This window comes from Capricornis sumatraensis, chromosome 20 (genome assembly GCF_032405125.1).
Source record: "Capricornis sumatraensis isolate serow.1 chromosome 20, serow.2, whole genome shotgun sequence".
Classification (NCBI taxonomy): Eukaryota; Metazoa; Chordata; class Mammalia; order Artiodactyla; family Bovidae; genus Capricornis; species Capricornis sumatraensis.
The window spans coordinates 29,354,149-29,381,464 of record NC_091088.1 but is presented as its reverse complement, the minus strand read 5'-3'; the positions used below and the strand labels follow the sequence as shown (position 1 = coordinate 29,381,464).

The following is a 27,316-nucleotide window of genomic DNA, read 5'->3' as shown; positions in this document are numbered from 1 at the left end:
AATTCCTCTCCTCCTGACTCCGGACAAGCTTTAGTGACTTGCTAAACCAACAGAATACAGTGGGAGTGATATCTTGTGACTTTTGAGGATGGGTCATAAGAAACCTTGCAGCTTCTCCCAGGCCTCTTGGAACACTTGCCCTCTAAACCTGGCTGCCATAATGTAAGGAAATTCAAGCAGCCCATGGGGAGGGTGGAAACTTATGCAGGGGCTGGAACCCCACATCCCCCTTGGAAGTGGGTCCTCCAATTTCAGTCAAGCTGCATCTACTAATACCTCACAGACCAGAAACAAATCATTCCCACTAAACACTGCCCACATGTCAGAGCCATGGGGAAAATGAGTGACTGTTGAGCCACTAAGTTCGAAGGAGATTTTCCCCTCTGCAATACATAATTGGAACACCAAGAAACACTTTCAAAGGGCTCCCACTCCTGCTCAGAGCCACCTCTGAGCTGTCCCAGGCATGACTTGGCTCCTGTGCCTAGGACCTTCCACTCTATGTGCAGGCAGCTGGGATATGGGATGAGCAAGGCTCAAGAAGGTCTCCCTGGCTTGACACTGGCCACTGATGTCCCAGATTACATCCATCTCTGAGCTCCTTCATAAACAAAATAAAAAAATGTAACTGTTATACCTCATTTTATCCTGGGGAAAACATGAAGTCCATAGGGTCTAGGGAGCAACTAGAGGCTTGTCAACTTTTTCTGCTAAACCTCATTACTTACTCCTACACCGTTCTAAAAAACGCTGGGGCTAGAAAGAGAAACAGCCTTGTTGTAGTTCGCTGATTCTCAATCTTGGCTGTGCATTGGAATTACTGAAAAGTTTCAAAATTACTGTGAGGGCCTACCCTTAGAGGTGGAATTTAGTTGGTCTAGGGTATGGCTTCCCAGGTGGCTCTAGTGGTAAAGAAGCTGCTGGTCAATGCAGAAGACATTAAGAGACAGGAGTTTGATCCCTGGGTCGGGAAGATCCCTTGGAGGAGGGCATGGCAATCCACTCCAGTATTCTTGCCTGGAGAATCCCATGAACATAGGAGCCTGGAGGGCTACAGTCCATAAGATTGCAAAGAGTTGGACATGACTGAAGTGACTTAGCACACACAGCTTGGATATTGGTATGAAAAATCAAAACAAAACAAAACACTTTCCTGGCTGATTTTATGCACCCCCAGGGTTGAGAACAAATACTCTAGACTCATCATCATTATCATTGTTGGCATTGTTGTGCTAAGGTAGGTTGTCTAAGACTCTGAATAAAGCCAAGTTGGAATTTGGAGACAGTCCCAGGGAATGAGGGAAGACCTCAGTCTCTGATGATCTCATAAATAATAATCACCCTTCACATTAATACAGATTAACTCGCCAAACACTTGAATGTGTACCAGCCTTGATGTGAGCTGATCATGGCATTAAATAATGCTGAATCTCAGCCTGACCCAAATGAGTCCCTCTTCAACTTTGAATCCTCTGATTCACAAAGGAGAAACCTCTGTGTGGTGCTAGCATGTCTTTAACATCTCTCCAACTCTTGGCAAAAATTAGGTCATTGATTTGCACTGACCAAAATTTAAGTAACACTGACCTACATCTTTGTCTCCATGGCAGCTAGAGAACTTGTGAAAGAGCCATACGGTTCAATGTGATTTCAACCTACCAGGAGGAAGCTGAATCTCAGAGGCTTTTGGTGACTTGCCCAAGGACTCAGGTCACTGCCTCTCCACCCTCTCCAGTTTCAGTTTCAGTTCAGTCACTCAATTGTGTCTGACTCTTTGTGACCCATGGACTGCAACATGCCAGGCCTCCCTGTCCATCACCAGCTCCCGGTCAGTGATGCCATCCAACCATCTCATCCTCTGTCATCCCCTACTCCTCCTGCCTTCAATCTTTCCCAGCATCAGGGTCTTTTCAAACGAGTCAGCTCTTTGCATCAGGTGGCCAAAGTATTGGAGGTTCAGCTTCAACATCAGTCCTTCCAATGTATGTTCAGGACTGATTTCTTTTAGGATGGACTGGTTGGATCTGCTTGCAGTCTAAGGACCTCTCAAGAGTCTTTTCCAACACCACAATTCAAAACCACACTCTCCAACTTAGTATTTAATGAAAATCATGCCAACGGAGGGGGTCTTCCACCCTATAACTGGGAGACAGCTGTTGGGCTCCATTCTTATTCTGATCTCAGAGTAAGGGCCAAGCAGATCCCCCTGAGAGGGCAAAGGAAAGAGAAGGCATACAGGGTAGGACAAAGAACATGGAATTGTGGAGAAGAGTAAGACTCATTGGTTCAAGAGATTGATTTCAGGAGGGATGTAGAGGAAAAAAATGGTTCCAAAAAGAAAGAACCTTCTATTGCAGCCAAGGCTGCAAGAGGAGACAGTGAGAGACTCACCTCCTCCATCACTTCTTTTGTTTGCTTAAGATACAATCTTCCCTTTGTAGTGCTGATTTTTCTTAAATGTGTAAGGATTCTGGACAACAGGCAGAACTTTCTTACATGAAGAGGTGCTGGGAGCTCCAAAGATGCTTCCAACGCTGGAACTCTAGTTAGTCGTCAGGCCACTGGGGGAGGCAAGTTCGTCTCCCAGGTCACCTCCTCCTCCTCAACTAATCTTTGAGCTTCAGGATGGGGGGTGGGGAGCTGAACCAGGTGAGGCGATTGCATGTGAATCCAGATTAAATCCTGGAGGGAATATTTGCACCTGTTACTGGGATGTGATTTACTCTTGGCCAACAATAGGCATTTTAAAGCCTCAGGCTGAATTTAGGGTCTGGCCACTTGAGGGTTAGCCACTACTACTCAGGTCAGAGGCCCCTCAGGCTACCTAGGGTGCTTGTCACATAAGCAAATCTTTCAGCCCCCCTCTCAGCGGGGTCCTTTAGTCATGGTCTGATTGCAATGGTGGAGATCCACAGGCTATATTTTAGCAAACACTGACCAGGGTTGTGGTGTCTCAGACAGTCTTGATCCAAGGAAAGGTGGGCAGTGGGAGACGGGGGGATGCTCTTGGCCAGGATGTGGGGGCAGGTCCAGGAAGCACTGAAAGTCCTTTTCCATTGGACATTCCTGAGAAGGAAGCAGGGCAACCTGGAGCTCCAGAGGCAACAGACAACCCTCATAGACAGTCTCAGAGACAAGGCTCTTATTCATAATAGAAAAAAAAGAATTTTGAAACAAGAAAATGCACTGACAGTAGAACTTAGTGGTTAAGGGGCTTCCCTGGTGGTTCAGATGATAAGGAATCTGCCTGCAATGCGGGAGACTTGGGTTCGATCCTTGGGTCAGAAAGATCCCCAGAAGAAGGGTATGACTACCCACTCTAGTATTCTTGCCTGGAGAATTTCATGGACAGAGGAGCCTGGTGGGCTATAGTCCATGGAGTTGCAAAGAGTCAGATACCACCAAGCAACTAATTTTCACCTTTCACTTAAGAATCAGCCCTTCTAAGGGTCTGACTTCTTTACTTGCTAACTGGATAACTGACACCAAGGTATTTTACTTCCCTGAGCTTCATTTTTCTTCATTGAGTAGATGGGACATACTAGAAAATACAAAGGTCCCTGGTTCTCTTGCAACATATAAATGAGTCAGTGCATTTAAAGGACATGGCACTGAGTCTGGCACATGAAAAGGGCTTTATAAGATCTTATCATCATTACCAGAGTCATAGGATGTTGCAGCCAAAAGTGATCACAGAGGTCATCTAGTAGGTTCCATGCCAATGTCATGACTACTGGCCGGAAAGGAATCAATAAAGGAAGAAGGCACTTAAGTGCTATGGTTCCCTCGGCTCAGCCTCCCTCTACCCAGTCCTCTGGTGGTTGCTCCCCAACCAAAGGATGAAGTACATTTGTCATTAAGGGAGTTTGGAGAGACCTTTCTATCATCTCTCCAAGCCTGAGAACGTCACCTTGCTGCCTTGACCGTCGCTCACTTTGCAGAGCTCACAGGCCAGCTGTCTGCAGGCCCCAGCAGGCTCAGCCAAGGACAGCCGGGTTGCATTCCCCCTCCCCTTGCTCAGGCGTTTAATCAAAACAGTATTCAAAATATGATTCTGGGAGATTATATTGGGAGATTTGCAGGAGGCTCTCAGTGGGGGCAGAGATAGTGGGAACAGATTGCTGCTGGGGGCCGGAGGCTGGGATCGCAGGCTCAGACTCGCCATTCTCAGGCTTTTGGCTGTACTCTTGGAGCCGACCATCAGCTCTGCAGAGAACACTGAGCACAAGGATGGAGAACTAGATTACCTCCATACTTGACTGCTGGGGAAACTAAAAGAGGGAAAGGGCTTGTCCATGGCCACATATCGAGGGAGTAATGGGCTTCCCAGGTGGCTCAGTAGTAAAGAATCTGCCACTAATTCAGGAGACACAGGAGAGGTGGGTTCAACTCCTGGGTTGGGAAGATCTCTTGGAGGAGGGCATGGCAAGCCACTCCAGTATTCTTGCCTGGAAAAATCCCATGGACAGAGGAGCCTGGCAGGTTGTAGTCCATAGGATTGCAAAGAGTAGGACACAACTGAGCATGCAATGCAACAGGATTGAGGTGGCCAAGCCATTTCCTGGGATTGAAGGCTACTCCTCATGGCCCCTCTCATACTCCAGCCCTTCTCACACTCCAGATCTTTGGGACAAGCCTGGGCTACAGGCTCCTGCTCTGGGTTGTGGGAGGTAGGGAGAGGCTGGATCCTGTAGATGAGGTCCTGGATGGTACCTGGACCTTATTTTCCGAGGTTCAGGGTCCTATAAAAGCTCCATGATTGGAGGCAGGGTGCAGGTAAACCTTCTGCCACTACCATCCTCCCTATACTCTGCATCCTAGTCCCAGTTCAGTAACATGACCTTGCTTTAGGTGAGTCTCCTCTCTGGCGTTCACTTTCCCATCTGGAAATCTGACTCCACGTGATGCTACTGCCCCTCTCCCCTCCACAGAATGGCTAGCTGGTGCCCCACTTCCAACTGGAGGCCCTGGGAACTAGCTTCCGCAGCCTGGCGGTGGGGTGGGGCTGGGGTGGGTTTACCTGGCCCCCTAGGAGGGGGTGGGGTCGAAAGTGCCTTGAAAGAAACCTCTAGCTAATGCTCTTTATTACACGCGTTAATCCCACAAAGCCGACTGGAAATAATGTTTATCTTTTCGCAGTTTAATTTCCCGGACCCTAAGCCGCAGGACAGTGAGGGCGACAGGAGGGTCCCTGGAGAGGCTGGGGGTAGGAGCAGCTGTCACCCAGGAGCAAAAAGAAGGCAGGGAGGGGGGTTCCCAGAGGAAGAGGGAGAGGAGTCAGAGCGAAAAGGGGGCCTTGGACGTTGAGTGGAGAGTTAGATTTATCTTCACCACGGGTTCTCTGTGACTCTGAGTCAGGCCCTGCCCTGTCATTTGGCCTCAGTTTCCTCATCTGAGGAAGGGGTTTGTGCTTTTGTAATTCATTATCTCTGACTATTCTATAGAAAAGGCAGAGTGGGGCGCGGACAGGTGGCCTGTTCCCCTTGATTTTTTAAACATCCACTTTTCCTCTACGCAGCCTCCAAGGTTCTTAAAATCTCCTCCCAAGGTTGCAGATCCTTCCTGTCCCAGACTTCAGTGACCAGTCTGCTGGCACCGCGCTGGTCTGAAAGCCAAGGCTGGAGGGGCTGGAGCCCTGCAGTGGAGACACGGCCCCTAGGCGCACACCCCTGCAGCCCTCCCTCCTGCCTCTCCGTCCCCATCGGCTCCCCGGACCTCCCCCTAGGGTACCGTCCCGGGTTCCCCTCTCTCTTTCCTCGCGCGCAGCGGCGAACGCACTCGCGGGCTAAAGCCGAAGCCACTGGGCCGGGGACACGAACTCAGGGCTCTCACCTCCGCCCCTCCGCACTCCCCAGCTCTAGTCTGGACGCTGCTCACTCCCGGGACAAAGGCGCTTTCCCCGCTCGTTGGCTCCCATTGGTTGGCCCGTACCGGAAGTGTTTGCTGACACTTGATTAAAAGGGAAGGATGCCCCCTTCTCGTCTCTAATCGACCTGGCAAGCTGTCCGACGTGGCTGTTGGGTCAGAGGGGTGGAGCGGGCCCAGACACTGCCGAGCGGACTTCCATCGCCCCTCCTTCCAAGAAACTTAAAACCCAAGAACAAACTCGGAAACTAATCCAGCTTCTACCCAAATATCCTGACAGCTCCCCTCTCCCCTTTCCTGCCCCAACCCCAAGTTTCGCACTCGTTCCCCACCTCCAACTCCTCTGAATCGTCCTGGAGTCCCACTGGCTCTCCGACTTGGTTGGGTCTGCAAAGTTTGGTGGGCCTTGGCCATTACCTTGTCACTTTCTCTCCCAGCTACAAAAGGGACTGAAATCTGCAGCCCGTGCTGCCCTGTCTCCAGAACCCCTGACCGCATTTCCTCCTCCCCACCACCCCGGCCTCACCGAGTTCCCCAGTTGCAAACAGGCCACACAGCTTGGGTTCGGTGGATTATTTTTTAAGGACACAAGAGTGAGAAAGGGGAGGAGACACGAGTGATCCTTAGGAGCCAGGTCAGCATTGAAGTTACAAAGTGAGGGTGATGGGGTGAGTGAACAGGAGAGGGAGTGGCTTGAGACCTGAATCCAGAGGGGAGAGGCAGACTAGAGTGCTGAGCTGGGTGCCCCGGGCATACTCGCCCAGCCTTCCCATTTGACCTTCCCCAAGGTGCCCTTCCACCTCCTCTGGGGATCTGAAAAGACGGACCTCTGCCAGCCACTCCCCTCCTCTGCGTGCCAGGAGGGCCATTCGGAGTATTTCTGTGTGTCTGTCTCTTAGGCGAAGTGAGAGCCCCAGACCCTGGTGAGGTTTCTTAGCTTCTTAGTGTGGAGGTGAGTTCCAAAAAGTAGGGCTTATTTCCAGGATGCTTCTGCTAATCGCAGCCATTGCGCTAACCTGCTGAGAGAGGAAAGGTTGATTAAAACCCGAAGGCCACTCAGGGGCTATTGCTAGGAAATCCGAGATCGGTGGTGTCTCATCCCAAGGGAATCCAAGGTCCAGAGGCAATTTGCTTGCCAGAGGTAACATTTGGCCCTGTTAGGTGGAAATTCAAATAACAGTGTAACCCAATTTTCTAAGCTAGTAGTTAATCCTGCGAGAAATGACTTCAAAGAGCAGAATCTGATGGTAATTGCTGGAAGCTTCCAAATGCTTTGGGAATGTCCCTTTGTGGGGTGAAATTCCCTTCCAACCCAACACAGCCAGTGAACCAGTGACCCAGCCAGGTGCAGGAGACAGCTGATTGGCAGTCCTTCCCAGCTTGGTAAGACGGCCCTACCCAGAGAGCACTCACCTGAACTACATCCCTAGGGATTTCAGTGGGCTGCACGGAAAGCTTCTGGCCTTCAGCACTGGCCTTGAACCGACTGTAGGTATCTGGTCTTTCCCCTGAGATTTCTGGGAAAGTCCTTGTGCCTGCCTAGCCCTAGCAAACTCTTGGTACAAGACCATAAGGGGAGCCAGCTGGCCTCCTCCAAAGGGCAGGCAGGGGACAAGAGTGCCTGGGCTGGAGGGTCATGACGGTGCTCATCTGGCACCTCTGGAGAGATCTAAACATTGGAGAGATCTAAGCTGTCCTCCTCAATGACTTTCTAAGTGTTTCCTAGGTAAGTTACAGTCTCATTCTAGCATAATCTAGTATTTGGTTTTAAGAAGATTCAGGAGCTAGAACTTTGATCTCTAAACTGTTTCAAGGAATGCGATGAGACACTCTTGAGCTAGGCTACGTCTGAACGTGGGCAGAGAGGCTGTGAAGCGGCTTGGCACCCCGGATTTGGGGTACGGGGAGTGGGGTGAGGGAAGGTGGGGAGGGGAGAGCTCCTTTGGTCAGACACGCCCAGCGCCGTTGGGGGCCCACTACCTTCTGCTCCGGATGGGTACTGGCACCGCACCACCGGCTCCCTCCGCCGCGGGCACGGTGCACAGTTCAGCGGCAGACCCTGTAGGGCAAACGTGGGGTTTCCAAAGGCTTTGGCTACTCGGGGAGACTCTTGGCACGCGGAGTCTCTGGGGACCGCGGGTCGCGCGCCCGGGCCTGGAGGCTGTCCGGGAATCAGATGGTGCTCAGGACTTCGTGGCTGCGGCAGGTTTGGAGGTGCCCCTTCGACGACGCTGGCGGCCGCCGTGTGCGCCAGAGACCAGATGCGCGGTGGTTTCTCGCTGCAGGGGTAGTGCATGGTCAACGTGGGGCCTCCCGGCTCGGCCCGGAGGAAGTCGGCTTCTCCCGATCTGGGCGGCTCAGGGAAGGAGAAGCGGGGTGCCGCCAGACTGCACTCCCTGCGCTCCGGTCGGCCCTCTCCAGCGGCGGCACATTGCGCTGCCGGCAGCGGCTGAGTGTCTTTATGGAGCTCAGCCAGTCTGTCCGTAGCGGTGGCCACTGCCTCCTCTTCATCCGCCTCCTCTTCCTCTTCTTCCTCCAGGTCTTCCAGGTCACTCAGCCGGAGCCCCCGGGCCTCCTGGCCAGCAGTAGCGTCTGAGGGAAATCAAGAACGAGTGAGAAAAGCCCCAGGCCCCAAGGGAAATCCTCGGGAGTGCCCATTCCGGAGAAGCTTTTAGCAAGATGTGCCCTGCACTCAGGGCAGACTCGGTGTAATTCACCAGGATGGCCACACCGCCTGCGACACTTGCCCCAGAGCTGCGGGCCTGCGGCTGGGAAAGAATTCCCGCCCTTAGTTAGACCTGCTCTCACCCTTCAGAAGAGCCCTCCCCTTTGATAGCCCAAGGAAACGGACCCTTTCCCTAAGACCTGGATCCGTTTCTCAGCCTTAAAAAAGCAGAGGGCAGTTTTTATCCAATGTCAACACTCAGCGGCGGCTGGTGTGTATTATTTAATTCAGAAAATATTTACTGAGCACCAGCTATGTGCCAGACATCATTGAGGCTTTTAAGTATTAGGAATTTAGAGAATACAGCAGTGGAGGCTTTCTCTGGTGGAGCTGACATCCCTAAGGGGGTAAGTATGCCACAGAAAATAAAGTAGGCACATGTGGTAGAGAATAACTTGGGAAGCTAGCCGGTGTGGGGGCACAGGGAAGGCTTTTTGGAGGTGGTGTTTTTAAGTCTAGAAGAAGGCAGTTCTCAGTTCTGTAGGGAATTCCACGCAAAGGGAACTGATTGCACAGGCAAAGGCCCTGAGGCATACAGGGGCTGCAGGTGTCAAAGGAAGCCAGGGGAAGCCTTCCACAGAAGCTATGCCATGAGGTGGTTGTGAAAATCCAATCAAACTGTTTGATGATTGGAAAACCCAGGTAAGTTGGGGCAGGGAACATGGGGTACCTTTGGTGTCACCATTTAGGCAGCCCAGCAATTCCTCTGCTCCACCCTCCTCCTTCCTTTCTTCCCCGCCTTTGTTCTTGGGCGCCCAGGTCATCTTGTTCTCCTTTTTGAGGCGCCGGCGTGCGTTGGCGAACCAGGTGGACACCTGAGTGAGGGTCATCTTGGTGATGATGGCCAGCATGATCTTCTCGCCCTTGGTGGGGTAGGGGTTCTTGCGGTGCTCGTTGAGCCAGGCCTTGAGCGTGCTAGTGGTCTCCCGGGTGGCATTCTTTCTGCGCCCAGCACCACTCAACTCCACCGCTCCATACCTGCGGGGAGAACCTGGTTCACAGTTCTGGGGCTGGGAACCTGGGGCTGCAGGCAGGAGACAATTTCTGTGCCTGAAGGAAGTGAGGTTCTGCTCACCATCCTAGCCCACAGCCACCCCATGCTCTGTGGATTGGTCCTACCTTGGCAGGGGAGGAGGAGAGGACTTGTGATGCCAGCCACCAATGCCCCATGCCTTACCGATCATACTGGTACTGCCCCAGTGTTGGCTCATAGGGGTAATAGGCTCCTGGTTGTGCCAGGCTGGATGTAAAGTTCCCCGCAGCCTCCTTAAATTCATACTGTGGATTCTGGAGGGGGAGGAGGGAAGAAATAAGGACTACATTTGGGGAGGAGGGGTGGGGAGTTGCTAAGGGTGTGAACTCTGGAGGCAAGTCTGGTTAGAACTGCAGCACCACCACTGGCATTGACTGTGTGATCCTGGGCACAGCGGTTTAGCCCCTCTGTGCCTCAGTTTCCTCTTGGTAAATGGGATGACAATCATGCCTAAAGGTTACTGAAGAAACATGCTTGGCAGAATTCCTGGTGCAGCATAAGCAATATTCGCTGTCATTTAACTGTTACTACTTGTGCCTCCCAACAGCTGGGGCACTTTCTTACTCCCTTTCCGGAGCCATTCTCTGCCTTGTTCTATCTCTGTGACTTTGGGTAAGGTTATTCAAGCCCCTGTGAACCTTAGTTTCCTCGCCTGTACACTGAGCCTAGTGATGACTTGCCTACTTCCCCCAATAATCGAGGTACAGATGTTTTCTAAACAGGATGGACCTCTACAAACTGTAACATGTAAAGATGTTTTATTTTTTTACTTTACATAGAATCGTTTCCTTTCCTCCAACTGGTGGTGTACGTCCCAGATTTTCCTAGATGGAAATATCACACGGGATTTCGCCCCTGCCGCTCCTGCCCCCAGGCGGGTGGGTTCTGTCGCGCGGACCCAGGCTCCACCCCGGGTACTCACCAGCGCCCCGTACAGCGCCGGCGGCTCGGGGCTGTAGGGCAGGTAGCCTGGGTAGCTCTGGGCAGCTGCAGCGGCTGAGTAGGGAGCTCCATAGATGCCCAAGGCCGCGCCCAGCTCCGGCCTCGCACTGCCCAGCAGCCGACTGTCGTAGGGTGCGCAGCAGAGCGCGGCCGCCGGGGTGGAGCCCGAGGCCACATCTGGGACCGAACGCGGGGCGGATTCGCAGCAAGTGGCGCTGGAACTTGCAGACACCAGAAACTACGGGGGCGAGAGAGGGGGCACCGGAGGTCAGAGACCGGCGCCTCGGGCTGGCGGGAGCCAGCGGCGGAACTGCCAGATCAGTCCTTTCTTCAATATGAACTTAATTCCCCCTTGTGCTGAGCGTTCTCCTGAGGACTGTGACGGAAATGATCCGTAGACGCCATTTATCCAAACCGCCTTTATAGACCCTCCTAAAGCTTTGCTAAAGCTCCAGAGTTCCAGGGGCTCCGGGTCATGGGAAGGTTCTGAAACCGGAATTACAAAAGCCAGACTCGGCCAGTTCCCTGGTGAACCCTCCCTCCTCACAGCCACAGGATCCTGCCAAGGCCGAACTTGAGGTTTGCCTTAGAGACCACTCTTTCCACTTTATAGATGGGAAAGGAGGACTACGGAGAATAGGAGGCTTATCCGAGATCACAAAGCAGGGCAGAGGTCAAGCTGGGGCTAGTCTTTGCGCTCTCTGCTGAGAAACTGAACAGGGGTGGGCGTCTCCAGAATTTCCCCAGGAGACCCTGTCACTGCACAGTGCCCACCCAGATCTGGAAAGTCGAAGGAACCGGAAGCCGAGAGCTTGGACCTACCCGTGGAAGGGAGAGGAAAAGAACAGAGGAAAACAAACGAACGAGCCCAGAAAAAGAGTGAGCGAGTCTGAGACCCTCCCGGCCACCTCGGATATCTGTACAGCGAGGAGGCCTGTCTGGAAGGTTCCCGAGATCCCACCCACCTCGCGGAGCGCGAGGTCAGAGTGCCCAAGTTTCGGGTCACAGGATTCTTCAACTCGCCTGGGGGAGCGGCGCATTCTCTGCCAGTGACGGGGCATGTCAGAGGGGTCTGCGGTACACTACCCAGGTTCCCGCTCTCTCCGGCTTCCCTGAGAACTCGTGTGAGAGGAGGGCTTTGCGGGCAGGTTCCGGCACTGGGCACTCCCTCCTTCCAGTCTCCCCCCACCCCCCATGGGGGCGGCTCTTACCTGGGAAGCACTGCCGTAAGGATGTCCAAAGTGCGGGAAGGACATTGTGACTGTCCGTGACCCCGGCGCCCTCTTCTCTTGCGGGTTGCCGCCTCAGCCCCGCGGTTCTGCGCCTCCAGCCGTTCGCGGCCTCGGTTCCTTACACGGTCGCCGGTGCCCAGTGCTGGGTCCTTCGCCGGCGTGGCGTGGCTGGAGGCAGAGCCGAAGGCAGCCCGGCTGCCGAGCCCTGCGCTCCCGAAGGCTCCCCTCCGGCCCGCGTGGTCCGGAAGACAGAAGGGCCCATGGATGGGCAGGGGAAGGGAGAGGATGTGGGTTCTCAAAAGCGCGCGGCGGCGAGGCCAGGTGAGGCGCGGTGCGGCGCTGTGCGGCTCCCGAGGTGCCCCAGGCCAAGGCGGCCAGAGGCTCAGTGTGACGTCACGGTAATCCCGGGCCGCCAGGCGGGCCCCCGGGCCCTGGGGCCCCGGGCCACCAAGCCTGCCAAGCGCAGCCAGCCCGTGCGCGCGCGCGCACTCTTAACCACACTTACACTTGTTCCGGGAGGTTTGTGCAGCTGGTGAGGAACGTCAAAGACCCTGACCCTCTCTGCTTGGCGCAGGATCCTACCCCTTTTCGCCTTAAGCTCCCGCGCGCGCGCACATACAATCTCACCAAATTACCCGGGAGAAGTAGGAGAAACGCCTCCCACCGCGCCGCGCAGGCCCCGGGCGCAGCGCGCCTACCTCCTCCCCTGCGGCCCGGAGGAGGAGAGAAGCACCGGGCGGCGAGGGAGGAGAGAATACAAAAGAAGAGACAGGAGAAACTACAGGAGGAAAGTGGGGGAGAAAGGCTAGAGGGAGAAGGAGGAGGGGAGAGGAGAGAGATGAGGAATCTAAGTGAACAGAGGCGCGCGGGGGAGGGGAGGAAACAGGGGTGGGCGAAGGCTGGGCGGAGGTGGAACGCTGGCAGGTGGAGGAGCGCAGAGGCTCGGGGGACAAGCCTCCAGCCCGGCCCCCCCAGCCCCCACCTCCGCTGCAGGAAAGTTTGTTCGCGCCGCTGGCCCCCAGCTTGTTGGGGGCAGCGTCGGTGGATCTCCTGTTCCTCCCGTCTTTTGTCCTCGGGGTCCTGGCTCCCCGCCCTAGGACTGTAGCTCCATCCAGGATTTCCATGACCCGGTCTTTACTAGGGTCTTGACCCCAGGGTTTCTCTGCTGCTCTGTGGTCCTCAAATAGACTGAATAGCGCCCCCTCCAGGTCAAGTTCAGATTCCCCCCCTCGGACTGTGGGTAAAGGAGCCTAGTTGGACGCCCCTGGGCATCTGCAGACGGCAGGCGGAGACTCCTGGGCGTCTTCTCGGAAGGCGAGACTTGGCTGCCTCGTGCGCGCCGCTCGATGGGTCCACGGGGAACCGGGGAGCCGCACGAAGGCGCTGGGGCCGGGCTGCAGCCGCTGAGTTCCGCTGGGGGTGGCGCTGGCGAGCCACGGTTCAGCGAGCGGGGAGGGCGGCCGGTTCCCTGAGCTTCTCCGGGTCTCCTGGCTGGGCCCAGCGATCTGACCACCCCCTGTATCCTAGGGGCCCTCAAAGGGGCGCTGATGGCGGACGAGCTCACTGGTGCCTGTGAGGGGGCTGTGTCCCCAGGGCGAGGGGCCGCCAGTTTGCTAGGACGGGAGAAACTGGACTCCTGAAGGCTCAATCCCCAGGCCTCCCGGGGCCTACAACCCCAGGACATCTGGGGGCGTAAAGGAGTTGTCAGTCCGGTGGGAGGAGGTCTTCCGGGGATGCTGCCGGCATCTGAGTGGAACTCTAGGGTTTTCAGGTTTGCAGGCCAGACACCTCAGATTGTCTCAGAATGTCACTCGAGGGGTCACCGAGCTTTACATCTTACAAAAACGCTCTCCCAGGCCCTCTCTGCGCCTTCCCAGAGGAACCGAGGGGTGGTGGTTCAAGGGCCTAGCTCTATTTTCTAGCTGAAACGCAAGAACGTGTGGCCTGGAGGTTAGGAACAACCGGGATCTCTGACCTGGGTTCTGGCGAGGCAAGGAGGAAGCCCAGGGACGGGTAAGGTCTGGGTCCCTGGCCCCAGCCTTCCTCAGGCACCTTTCAGCGGACACTAGTAGGCCCGGAAGTCAGCGACATCTTTAGAACGACACCGGCTTTTTTTTCCTTTACAGATTCTGCAGAACGCGCACCGAGCTTGAATAAGCCGCAAACCGCAGACTCCACCGCCTAAGAGATTATTAACAGGAGCACCAGATCCATTCCAAATACGAACAAACCCAGCGAGGTTTCCTGGCTGCGGCTACTGCGTGTCGTTACCTTGGAGAAACCTTGCGTTCAACCCGGGAAAATCCTAGTTAGAAGAAGAATTACAGTTATCGCCAGATTGATTTAGTGATAAAAATTCACCGTAATGGATAAGATTCCTTGATTTTTCAAAATGCACTTTGGAGCCATCTACACGTTTGCAGCTGGGATACATCTTTTTTTTTTTTAAGTGAGAATTGGAGAGAATTCATTAAATTAGTCCCTTGGGGAAGATTACCGCTAATTAATTAATTGCAAACATTTCCAGAGGGAAGGTATGTCAATAGTAAAGTAATAAAATTAGGTAGTTGAAATACTTACTCAGCAACTTTGTTTGCCCATTCATTCCTAAGCAGATTTTTTTTTTTTTTTTTAATGACAGAAAAAATGGGGAGGGTGGTGAAGAAAAAGCATTAGTTCTGTCCCCTGGCGATCTGGTTGCAAAGGAGAAACTACCATATAGGATTTATTGATTTTCAGGTGATTTATAAGATCTCTGTGGTATCAGTGCTGTGTGCAGGGCCTCCAGGCCTACCTCTTGTCTTCCCTCTCTAGGATTCAAAAAAGCAACATGATTTGGGAAAAAAAAGAAAAAAGAGAGGAGGAAGAACAGTGGTGAAGTGAATTGGGAGGTGTGACTATAAATGCTTCAGCATTTTTCTTCATCTGCAGAAAAGAAAACAAACAAAAGAGCCAGTTTTTCTGTTAAGTCATCTTTCTTTCTATTGTGTTCAAAGTTGCTTTAAGGTATAAGAATGTACTGGGGAGGAAGGCTGCTCTTTCCAGGCATGGAGACCTTGATTTCACATTGCTTTCCTGGAGAGAGGTGGCACCCAAAGCAAGTCTACCTGGTGCCACTGACATTTGACTGTCACCACCTTAAGCATTTAGTAGGGTTCCCTAAAAGTGTTCCTATGAAGTGTGCCTTTTCCCATTATTTGGGGGCCCTCATTACAAAACCAAACCCATCAGGTTCAACCAGTATCAGCCTCTGTCTGGCAGAAACCTCGGGTGAAAAGGAGTGTTTCCTGGAAAGTGATTCAGGGAAGCTGCCATGGAATTTGCTCTCTTCCGGACTTGTTGACAGGCAGTCACATCGACAGCCAAGTGCCCTGAGCCTCTCCACCATGCTGGCTTTTCATTGCTTTGTTCAGCCCTGATTCATTTTGTTTGGGGAGAACTGCCCAATTGTCTGTGTGTCCGTATTGAATTTTACTGAAGCAAGTAAATAAACCTATCGAATACAGACCCAATTATATTTAAGGGAGTCGTTCCACCTTGTTTTATACAGATGATACAGATTCTTTTATCGTATTATACCACATACCCTGATAGTACCTCTAACTGCTCATTAAAACAAATCTGAAACAGTCAACAGTCAAAGACATTGTTTATTTGAAGTTCAGGTTGTTTTGATTGAAATGTACTGAAGGTCTCGAGCAGGCAGAGTAAAAGATGTGTCTTGATAGTAAACCTGAATGCAGGTGCCACACACATAAAAAGGAAAGTAAATCACACTGTACTATTTTGAATATTTTAAATATCTCTGATTTCCTAATGATTTAGAAAGACAACAGATTTTTACAGGGAGAGGATGATAACAGCAAAATGCCCCAAATCAACTTTAGATGCCTCAGATCATAGATGGAATGTGTGAGTATATGGATAAAATAACACTGATGAAAATGTGCTGTTATATTTTTTAAGTATGAATTTTTTGTGTGACTGGTTTTGAACTGAGAAGGATGACATCTCCTCAAATCTATGCATGAATGAACAGGCGCATCTGGACACGTGCATCTATAATTTATACTGATCAGTCACCACAGGTCTCCCCGAGTAAAGTCGAAATGAACACTAATTGTTTTGACGGAAGTAGTGTGCATGGCATCTGATTGTGAAACACAGCGAGCCCCTGCCTTGCCTGAATACATATTGTCAGCAGCAACTCTGGCATCAGGAGAGGAAAATAAAAAGGCAATAATTCCCAGATGAGGGTGTTGATGTTGCTTGTTAGGAAATAAAAATAGAAAGAGAGAATGAACTTCTAGATAAAGCGAAAAATGAGACAATGCAGGGATCCTGGTGTGTCAGCAAGCCAGGTGCAAACCTGAGCTCAGACTTAAACAATTGTAGCTTTGCGTTTGTAGATTCTTGGGAGCTACCCTAAACACCTCTGCTTTATCTTATTTAAGACTCATGATAAGGAAATTGAAAAGGTGGGAAGCAAACCTCAGATCACACAAACGAGCAGATGACAGAGAAGGAAACAGAACTGCAGTTTGGGTCTTTCCACAGAACCTTACTTCAAACATAGATAAAGCCAGATACAGCTGGAGATGTAGTGCCCTGGAATAACACAACGTAATTTAGCCCAGAAATATCTGAAGAGACACTATAGTAAGCACATTAGTTCAAGTCTCTACTACATGCTTTTATATCCACTTGTTTTATGAAAGAGCTTCTGTGATAATTTAGGAGTTTTAGAAATTTGATGAAGATCATTAATTGAAATAGAAAATGGCAAACAGACCCATCTGTGATGGATAAGAATAATAATAATTTAAAACCCCAGCAACAACAAAAAACTTCTAAAAAAATCAACCCAAGATTATGTCTATATGATGGCTTATAAAACAATTAATGCAATTTGGTTAGTGACTGTGTCAGGAAGATATATATACATATATATATATATATATATACACGTGTGTGTGTGTATATATACATATGTGAAAGTATTAGTCTCTCAGTTGTGTCTGACTCTTTGCAACCCCACAGACTGTAGCCTGCCAGGCTCCTCCGTCCATGAAATTCTCCAGGCAAGAATATTGGAATGGGTTGCCATTTCCTTCTCCAGGGGATTTTTCCCAGCCAGAGATTGAACTCGGGTCTCCTATATACATAGCTGGGGGACCTGGGTTTGATCCCTGGATCAGTATATATATATATATATATATATATATAAACTATTTACCAACCAAATTATTTATATATATATATATATTTTAATCTTTGTTTTTGCATCAGTAGTTTGGGGGGATTGGTGCATTAACTTCTCAGTTACAAAGCAGCTTTTATGTATAGAAATTCTTCATTATTTTTATCTTTGACATTTTTCTCATGATAGCTCAAGGAATCTCAAGGAATTAAAATTGAAAGTCAACAAGAGATGTATGGATTTGAAAGCCAAGGAACAGTTCCAGAAGTCAAAGTCTTCAGGAAAATAAAATTCATGTAAAAACTAAGACCTGAAAGAGGCAACATATAAAGCTTGCTAGGATAGGATGCTGTGTACTTTTTCCCCTTTGCAACAGGGGAAACTGCCAAGAGTGGTTTTGAGTGTACAGTTAGGGACCAGACATACATGGCCAAGGCCAGTAGGCGAGGGAACTGATTTGATGCTGGCTCTGACTCTAGGCAGGGACGGTGCCTTTTTGCATAAAACACTCTAACTGGACCATTGCTAATAGGCCATTTTTAAGGATGCTATTTTGTCATTCTTCTCCCTAAAGTATTTCACTGTTGTAGACTTTGAGGCTTCAGTTAAAATACGAGCAGCATCAAGCCACACACATTTTGTCTGATTAGCTGCATTCCGCCAGTTTTCTCTTTCACTGTGGTTTCTCCTACTTTTAAAACTGAGCATTAGAACTGGCCAGGAGCCTTCTTTTTTGTGCCACCTGGGGCCCGCTACTTTAGGGAAGCTGGGACCATTTGTGATGTCACGTGCTGGCCAGAGTAATTTATGACAAATCTTCACAAATCAATAAAAATATGGGAAGTATATCATTTTTAAAGGGGGGAAAAAAAGAGAAACATATGAGACATGCCCATTAGGGGCATAGCCATTCTAATACCTGCATGTCTGCTTAGGTCTGCAATTAAAAACATTCTGATAATAAATCTCCTTGCAGTCTCTTTTAATGCTTTTAACTTTCCTGAAGGTTCAAATTGGTATCCCAAAAATGTGCCAGGACTTTCACAAGGTATTTTATAGACTCATAAATAAATATGGCAATTAATCTCTGCTATATTTCTTTCATATTTGATGACAATTTATTATGGCATTCACCCATTTGGTGCACAAAAACTCTAATGCACTTAAAATCGGATTTCAAACCAAACATTTTATGGGAAAATATAGTATTGATCATCCATTTAAAGATATCATGAAGATGATTCATAACCTGTTGTAAAAAAAGATCTCATGAGAATCTTACAAATGAGTGGGGTGGTGGAATCGTCTATTCATAAAACCAGAGTTGTTGGATCGGTTCCTCTTGTTTTCTTCATCTATCTTTGAGCTTTCCAGCACTGATTACTTTCATAAGTTGCTGTTTTATAAGAAAAATCCTTTTCCATGACATTTTTCATAGTGACAGATTGTGAAATTTCACAGTATTTTCTTGTGCAATTTTCTCTCAAAATTCTGTCTGCAGGAAGAGTTTCCGGGGCAATAGAAGATGTTTCCATTACTTTGGAGTCAAAAGTACTGTATAACCCTCATGACACTTACATGTAATTGACAGATCGTGGTAGTTCTAAGAAACCTTGAGCCCCTGATAGTCCACTGAACTCATCTGCTTTGAATGTTTGAATATCTTTTGTGTACACACAGTCGGAGTGAGAATATAAGAAAATTCTTCCCTTCAAGTAGCACATGGTGTCTGGGAAGAACGACCCAAATCATTTATTGAATGCTGGGCATGGTTGTAGGAGGTGAGAGTTCAGAACTGAACAAAACAGTTCCCTGCCTCATGAAGGTTACATTCAAATGAGTTAAATATTATTTGCATCATCCTGAAATCACTTATCTGGCACTGTAATACTTTGGGAAAGTGGCTTAGTATTTACTGAATGCTGACAAGACTCTAGGCATAAAGTTAAGAACGTTTATACCTTCATTCATTCCTTTGCCAAGTGTTCACTGAGTTCTTGTGTTTTAAGAGTACTGACTTAGGGGCTGTGAATTTAGTTCAAAGAGATGATGAAAATTTCTGTCCCCATGGAGTTTACAGTTTAGTTGTAATGTCTACCTGATATTAGAAATCATTTGTTTTGTTTTACAGAAGTTGGATCCTAAGAGAGCTTAACTTGCCCAGTGTAACAGAGCTAGTTCTGAAAATCATGGGTTTGAACTAACTTCTGGCTTTAAAATATGGGGAAAATAACATTTCTGATGAAATACTTACTTGCTGAGATGATGCTGTTTCAAGAAATAACCACCTCCCCTAACATACAGATGATCTGAACTGCTGTGTTATTTTTCATAGCATGTGATTGGCTCCCCCTACCTTTTGAAGCCTATGTAATACCAATTTTCTGCATAGAAATGAAAAACAATGGAGCAGCTAAGTGGATGTTTTGGTCCCGTTGACACCAATACCTTGGATTCTCAGGGGTTAGTTTTTACATTTGCCTTTGACTGATGTACTGATGACTAGGGATGCATATAATATCTAAATGACTAGGAAAACACATCTCATAAATATTGGCTGATGGGCATAGGAGATGGAGCACTGCTGAGCTGTGACTCAGTTGCCTCAAATCTACCCATATTACCTGCTATATCTATTACAGGTCCATTACTTACTTTCTTCCATTCTCCTAGTCACTCTGGAGGTTAAATAGGGGAGGTTTTCTTACCCTCTTTTCACAGATGAGTAACCAGGGTTCAGAGGGATTAAACCTCTGGTTTAGGGCACATAACTGAGTAGCATTTGAGACAACCTTGGAACCAATGGGTCGCTGAACTGATGCATGGTTTTCTCATGGGTTCCAGCACCCTTTGCAAGAAGGCATGAATTCTGACCTTGGATTTTTATAGAGGCTTTGGGAAGTAGCCTAGCAGCTCTTTATATCTCTGGGAAGGTGGCACCTTGCTCTTTCATTTTGGCTTTGCTATGAGATTTCCCCTGGCAGTTTTAAAGCCATACATGCTTCTGCTTTCTGCCTAAGTAGCCTCTGTACATGAAACTCTCCAAGTAAGGATACTGGAGTGGGTTGCCATTCCCTTCTCCAGGCGATCTTTCCAACCCAGGGATCAAACCCTTGTCTCCTGCACTGCAGGCAGGTTCTTTACCCTCTGAGCCACCAGGGAAGCTTTCTGATGTTTCAGGTTTACTCTAACAGAGAGCTCAGAAGAGAAAGTTTCCAGTGTTCACAGCAATGACAGGGCATGACACTGAGTATAAGACATTTAATCAACAGTAATAAATCCACCAATAGGACTTTGGATCTCTCACCTGCATTTCTAAAACCCCAAAGCTGGTGTCTTTCAGAGGGGATACCTACATTAGCTCCAGGCACATGCTGCTTTGAACCTGCGGAGATGGAGACACTGGGCGCAGTGTCTATCTCACGGCCAGGAGAAAATGGACTTGACGGAGACAGCATGAAATACACGAGTGGGATTAGACTGTCAGTGTAGACTGGAGAACATAAACCATTTCCTGTGTCACTCTCCAGCTCAAGGGCAGGGGCAGAGCAGAGGGGAAACCTGCAACTATAATTATGAAATATAAATTTATACATATATAAAGGGGAAGGCTGAAAGTGGGCATTAACCACTAAAACTCCTTTTACATTACACACCACAGGGATATGGAAAAGCAGGGTGGGGATTAAGGACATCTTTTTGCTTGGGGACTAATTTATTACTCTAGATTATGCGGTTAACGGGGAAAGGGAAAGCTGATACTTGATTGTTTCTCTGTGAGAATTAAATGTGGGTAATGGGGGGATCTTGCCCCTGGCTGTAAACTCTTGGTGGTAGAGGAAAAGATGGCCAAGAGCTTCACAGAGCAGAGCACTGGTTTGCGAGACAATGCTGGAATCTAGCCCTGGTCCTGCTCCTGATTGTCTGGAAGGCTTTAGACAAGTCTCTTTTCCTCTGGAAGCCTCAGTTTACTCATCTGCAAAATGGAGAGCCTGAGTTCCATGATCTACAAGGGTCCCTTGGGCTCACATCTTTCTGGGAGTCAGGTCACGCTTCCTTTTCCAGGACTTAAAAATTCTTCTGCTACCTTTATAAGCACAGACTCTCTGGAAAGTTCTTTTTTTTTATCATGGATGGCAGATTGAAATCTTTTGAGCATTTTTAAAAAGTACACATGACCAGCCTCACCTTCTGAGATTCTGAGCAAGCCTGAAGTGTGGCCTGGACATCTGTATTCAAGAAAAATATAAAATATAGTAGTATGCACATGTTAATCCCACTCTCAATCTGTCTTTCTGCCCCCCCCCTTCCTCCCTGGTAACCATAAGTTCATTCTCTAGGTCTTGAGTCTATTTCTGCTTTGTCAATAAGTTCATTTGTATAATTTCTTAAGATAACACATATAAGTGATATCATATGATATTTGCCTTTCTCTGTCTGATTTTTTTACTTAGTATGATAATCTCGAGTTCCATCCATGTTGCTGACATGTACATATTACTATATTTAAAATAGATAACCAATAAGGACCTGTTGTATAGCACAGGGAACTCTGCTCAATACTCATAATAACCTACATGGGAAAATAATTTGAAATATATATATATGTAACACTGAATCACTTTGCTGTACACCTGAAACTAATATAACATTGTTAATCAACTATGCTCCAATATAAAATAAAAAAAATTTTAAGAAAAATAAAACAAATAGAAAAATAAAAAATAAAAAGTAAAATATGCATGTGATAAAATGCAGTCCTTCCTGTGGGTGATATGACTGATGGTCTAGCTCATACCCACCCCCTGCTTCTTCCTGGCTAAGCATGTTCTGACGCTGTCTGGGGTGACTATGCACAGTTGTAACTACTTGCTTATGGATTTCTAGCACCTTTCAATGAGGGAGAGGAGCATGCCACGTGAACCAGTTCTGGCCAATAAAACATAGAGAAGATTTGCATGGAGGATTCTGGGAACGCACTTGTTTTCATGATAAAAGAGGCCAGAAGCAATGTGGCACCCTTCTCTCCTTTCAGTCTTAAACAGCCACTTTCACTTGTTCATTAGTTCAACAAATGTTTATTGAGCACTTACTCTGTACTGGATAGGATTCTAAGATGTGGGGGTACAGTTGTGAACGAAACAAAATCGCCATCCTCATGGAGCTGATATTCTGGCCTGAGTCAGACAATAAACAAGGCACACAGGTAAAGTACAGAGATTCTAGAGGAAGAGAAAGGCTATGGAGGACAAAAAGAAAGCAAGGAAGGAGTCACTGCGAGTAAAGGGTCAAGATTACTGCACAGAAGTGCCCCTTTATCAGGGAGCCAATTAAATGCTACCTCTGGTTATGTCAGACAAACTGGTTTTGTCTAAGTCTCTGTTAATTGGGTTTTCTATTACTTCCAGCTGAATGAATTCCTGAGACAGTGTAGTGGGGGTACAAAGAGACAAGTAAGTCATCTGATTATTTCATCCCCACTCTCCAGAGGCACAGACTCCTAACAGTTTCTTGGCTGCCTTCCAGAAATTTTCTATGTTAATACAAGTCATATAAATATAAGCTATACATGCAATCTCCTAATCCCTCTCTCTCTCTGTCTCTCTCTCATACACACACACACTCACACAATTAATGACAGTATAGCATGAGGGTTGGAGGTTTAGATATGGGCAACCTATGTAGTATAGCATAGGTATTATATATGCAGTTTATGTAGTGTTTCATGACATACAGGCTGCCTATGTAGTGATCCCAACACCTTCTAGCCATGACTATCTTGAATAAGTTTCTTTTTTTAATTAAATTGTTTTTGGTGCTCTGCTGAGTCCTGGGCTCTTTGTTGCAGCATCCACGCTTCTCTAGCTGTGGGGCACCGGCTCCAGAATGCTCATGCTCAGCAGTTGCGGCCCACGGGCTTAGCTGCCCTGGGGTCCGTGGAGTCTTCCTTTCCTGACCAGGGATCGAACCCGCGTCCACTGCATGGGAAGGCAGATTCTTTACCACTGGACTGCCAGGGAAGTCCCTTGAATAAGTTTCTTAATTCCTGTTTTTCAATTTCTCCCATTAGGAAAAGGAGAATAACAAGCTTACCACAGTTTCTTCTGATGATTTACTATACTATGAGATCAAGCATATATAGCTTTCTCAGGTACACTGGGACCACTCAAAAGTGTTTGCTACTTTATACACAGAAGGCACACAGATACCCCTCGTTTGGACCCCAGTGTATTACTCCTTAGTCCAGAGATCAGTATTTTTTCTCTTAATGTCCATGGGACACTTGAATGAGCCCTCTTGTTGGAGGATCATGCTCTAAAAGGATTTATGTCACTCAGCAGCTGGCTAACGGCACAAGGAGAATCTGCTGAGATTGGTTTTCTTTCTCTTTTGCTAGTTTTTCCTTTTCACAGCTCCTGTCTAATAAACTTTCCCCTTTAGTTGTTTTCAGAGCTAGGCACACTCACAGGGCGGCATTTATGGTGCATTCTACTTCAGCATTTAAGAACTGGATCTTTGCAGACTTTTCCTCCACGAGGCTGTGTCTCTTGTCTTAGGGTGGATGGATAGAAAAGTAAACGAACAAACAAGGAAACCAACCTAGAAGTCCTCTATGTACAGAGACCACATGATAGGTAATTTACTGACCTTGATCCTATGAAGGAAGGGGTATTTAAATGACAACTAGTCCAATGGGGGCACAGACATGAAATAAATCAGATAATAATACCGTAACACGTGAAGTGTAATGAGGGAGAATAAGCATAAAGGGCAATGGGAGTGACTAATCTTAGCTAATTGTGCCTTATAGCTTGTGCTGAAGACCAGGGAATAATCTGGCCGTGACAGGCAAGCTGGGGTTTTGATCAGAGAAGGAGGGAGGGGGCATTCCATGTGAGAGAGGAAATTAGCATAGGCAGCGCCATGAAGTGAGATATTGGGGATGATAATAGGGTACATGGGAAGGCATGGATGGGATGGGGCCAGAGGAGGTGATGTGAACAGACTGAGAAGGCTGTTGGGTACCACTGAGTCTCTGATTCATGTCTTTGGGATCGAGGAGTGTCATAAATGACAAATGTAGCATTTTCTAGAACTCTAACCCTTGCCCAGTGCACACTCTCAGCTTCTTTCCTATCCCACCCACCAGGCTGTCCCATTCTGCGGGAGCTCCAAAAGAAAGGGATGAAAGTGGCTGAGTTTGGGAGAGAAGTACAGAAGAGTAGGTCACAGGCAGCAGCCACCTGATGTGACCGGCCATCTCATTGGAAAAGACTGTGATGCTGGGAAAGATTGAGGGCAGGAGGAGAAGAGGGTGTCAGAGGATGAGACAGCTGGATGGCATCACTGAAGCAATGGATGTGAGTTTGAGCAAACTGTGGGAGATGGTAAAGGACAGGGAACAGGGGAAACAGTGGAAACAGTGTCAGACTTTATTTTGAGGGGCTCCAAAATCACTGCAGATGGTGATTGCAGCCATGAAATTAAAAGACGCTTACTTCTTGGAAGAAAAGTTATGACCAACCTAGAGAGCATATTCAAAAGCAGAGACATTACTTTGCCAACAAAGTCTGTCTAGTCAAGGCTATGGTTTTTCCAGTGGTCATGTATGGATGTGAGAGTTGGACTGTGAAGAAAGCTGAGAACCGAAGAATTGATGCTTTTGAACTGTGGTGTTGGAGAAGACTCTTGAGAGTCCCTTGGACTGCAAGGAGATCCAACCAGTCCATTCTGAAGGAGATCAGCCCTGGGTGTTCTTTGGAAGGAATGATGCTAAAGCTGAAACTCCAGTACTTTGGCCACCTCATGTGAAGAGTTGACTCATTGGAAAAGACTCTGATGCTGGGAGGGATTGGGGGCAGGAGGAGAAGGGGACGACAGAGGATGAGATGGCTGGATGGCATCACTGACTCGATGGACGTGAGTCTGAGTGAACTCCGGGAGTTGGTGATGGACAGGGAGGCCTGGTGTGCTGCGATTCATGGGGTCTCAAAGAGTCGGACACGACTGAGTGACTGAACTGAACTGAACTGAACTGAAAGGACAGGGAAGCCTGCTCTGCTGCAGTCCACGGGGTCACAAAGAGGTGGACATGACTGAGCAACTGAACAGCAACAAAGGCAGTGGGAAGGCTGAAGGTGATACGCCTGTGTCTTGAGAGTGGGTGCTAACACAGGTATCAGTCAAGATTCTTTTTGTTGCTACAATAGATGAAACTGGGCTCCTTTAAGAACAAAGAGGTAAATGGAGAGTGAATTAAAGGACGAGTTAGCAATCCTACTTTAGGAAAACACATCCAGAGAGCTCAGCCTTCCCAGATGTGGCAGTAGTAAAAAATTCAACTGCAGAAGACGCAGGTTCAATTCCTGGGTAGGGAACAACCCCTGGAGAAGGAAATGGCAACCCACTCCATTATTCTTGTCTGGGAAATCCCATGGACAGAGGAGCCTGACGGGCTACAGTCTATGGTGTTGCAAAGAGTCAGACACAACTGAGTGACTAAGCACACACATTCAGAGATCTCAGCAAGAGACTTGAGGACTTTTCCTCCAGAAGGCTGCCATTAAGCATACAATAACAATATTCCTTTTAATAAGTGTGATATTCCTGAGAGAGAGAGAATATGATTGGTCCATTTTCAGTCTAGTATTATTGTGATTGGACCAATCATCTGTGGTCACAGAAAGACGGGGTGATGGCTCAAACTTGGGCACTGAGGCTTGCAGGGTCTACCTGTTATAAGCCAAGCAACACTTTGAAATCTAAAATGGTGGCTCAAAGAATAAATCAGGACAATCTCCAGGAGTGGAGCGAAGTTATCCTCCGTTCAGGGCTTGGAGGAGGGCAGTTAGAGTTACCTCTGCTGGATCCTGGCCCTAAGAAATTTGGACTTCATAATTTACGAAGGCAACGGGGAGCCAACAAATCCATTCAGCACACATGAAATATTTCAAGTGAGGCACAAGGGACCTGGAACAGGTCTTAGAGAAGATGGATTTACATCTGGCAATAAAATCCCAACTCCAGTAACCTTTGCACTTAGGTCTGGATTTTGTCTGGATCTTAAAGCTTTTATAAGTGTTTAAGAGCATGAACTCTGTAGGGTTTGGAATTTCTCTTGCCTTCTCTCTCCCCAGAGATTGGGCTACCATGATAAGGTTGGGGGTTGGGGGCACCTACCTTTCATTTGCCCAGTGCTGGAACTCTTGGGTGATATAATTAAACTTGCTGAGCTCCAGCATCCTCACCTGTGAAATGGGAGTCTTTCTAGTGACCTTATAGGACTGTCATGAGTGCAAAGTCCAGAACACATTTGAAAGCATTTTGTAAAACAACACATGAGTGAATGTGCTTATCTTGCTGGAATTGGGTTTTGGAGGCGAAAATCATTGCTTTGGGTCTCAGCTTTGCTTAGGGAAGTCACCTTGCCTCTCGGCTCCTCAGTCTCCTCATCTATAAAATGGGGACAGTAGTGCCTATCCTGCGATGTTATTGTGAATGTTGGAGGATCATTTATGCAAGTGATCTTGTATGAGTGTGAGCACAGAGTCCAGGCACAGCACATGATAATCCTCCCCAGCTCCTGCAGGAGTGTTTAAGAAGTCACATCCAACATTCACGGTGCGTGAGGGTCTCTCCAGGAACCAAGAGATCTTCAGAGTCCTCTTTTGTGGTAGGCATTTTTAGTGTTCACCTATATACTTCTTCTCTTTCCTTTTTGGTGGCCTGGAGAAGACACTTCCAAGCTTCCTTTCCATTAGACAGTGCCATGTTACTAGTCTGGGCCACAGGATAATGAACAATATGAGGCACTTCTGGGCTAAGGCAATGAAAATCTCTATGTGAGAGGGCTATCATTCTTTTTCCTTGAATTCGCAAATGTGCAGGTTTCATGTGGACATGGTCTCACTGCATGGAGGATGGTTAGCTTTAAGATTCTCTGACATGCAGCAAAATTGGCAAGAATTAAGGGACTGAGATTTGAGAGACATTGGTTAATGCAGCAGATTCTAACCTATCCTGATGTATATTGCTTACTGCCTGTGTGGACAAGCAACTTCTCTGAGTCTTCCTTTTGTTTATCTGTAGAATAGGATAGAAAATGGCATCAATTCATAAGGTTATTAAATGAGATGATGCATGTAAAATGCTTAGCTCTGGGTTTGGCCATAGAATATGCTTGATGATCATGACAATAGTGATGGTAATAATGATAGTGGGGCGATGGTGATGGTCATGATGGCGGTGATTCAGAAGCTGGATACAGTAACTGGATTCAAACTCTTCTATTTAAGTAGAAGAATCCAGATAATCTCCAG

The 27,316-nt window shown here is 48.1% G+C and overlaps 1 protein-coding gene across 1 annotated transcript; it reads right to left on the bottom strand.

Moving 5' to 3' along the window:
* Window positions 1-5,094: 5,094 nt before the first annotated feature.
* On the bottom strand, window positions 5,095-11,821 carry IRX6 (iroquois homeobox 6). The gene is made up of 6 exons (XM_068993018.1): window positions 11,777-11,821; window positions 10,546-10,803; window positions 9,768-9,877; window positions 9,261-9,568; window positions 7,846-8,457; window positions 5,095-5,216 (listed from the first exon to the last, which is right to left on the bottom strand). Exons 1-6 carry the CDS (start codon window positions 11,819-11,821, stop codon window positions 5,095-5,097), a joined length of 1,455 nt encoding a protein of 484 aa, XP_068849119.1.
* Window positions 11,822-27,316: the final 15,495 nt, after the last annotated feature.

Bases quoted from the DNA above. Each gene is read 5' to 3' on its own strand.
- IRX6 (XM_068993018.1), bottom strand. From the start codon at position 11,821: ATGTCCTTCCCGCACTTTGGACATCCTTACGGCAGTGCTTCCCAG. The intron at 8,458-9,260 runs GTACCCCATGTT...GATTTCCCTCAG, and splicing joins CCTAAATGGTGACACCAAAG to ACGCTACTGCTGGCCAGGAG. The intron at 5,217-7,845 runs GTAGTGGGCCCC...CCTGGGTGACAG, and splicing joins GTACCCATCCGGAGCAGAAG to CTGCTCCTACCCCCAGCCTC.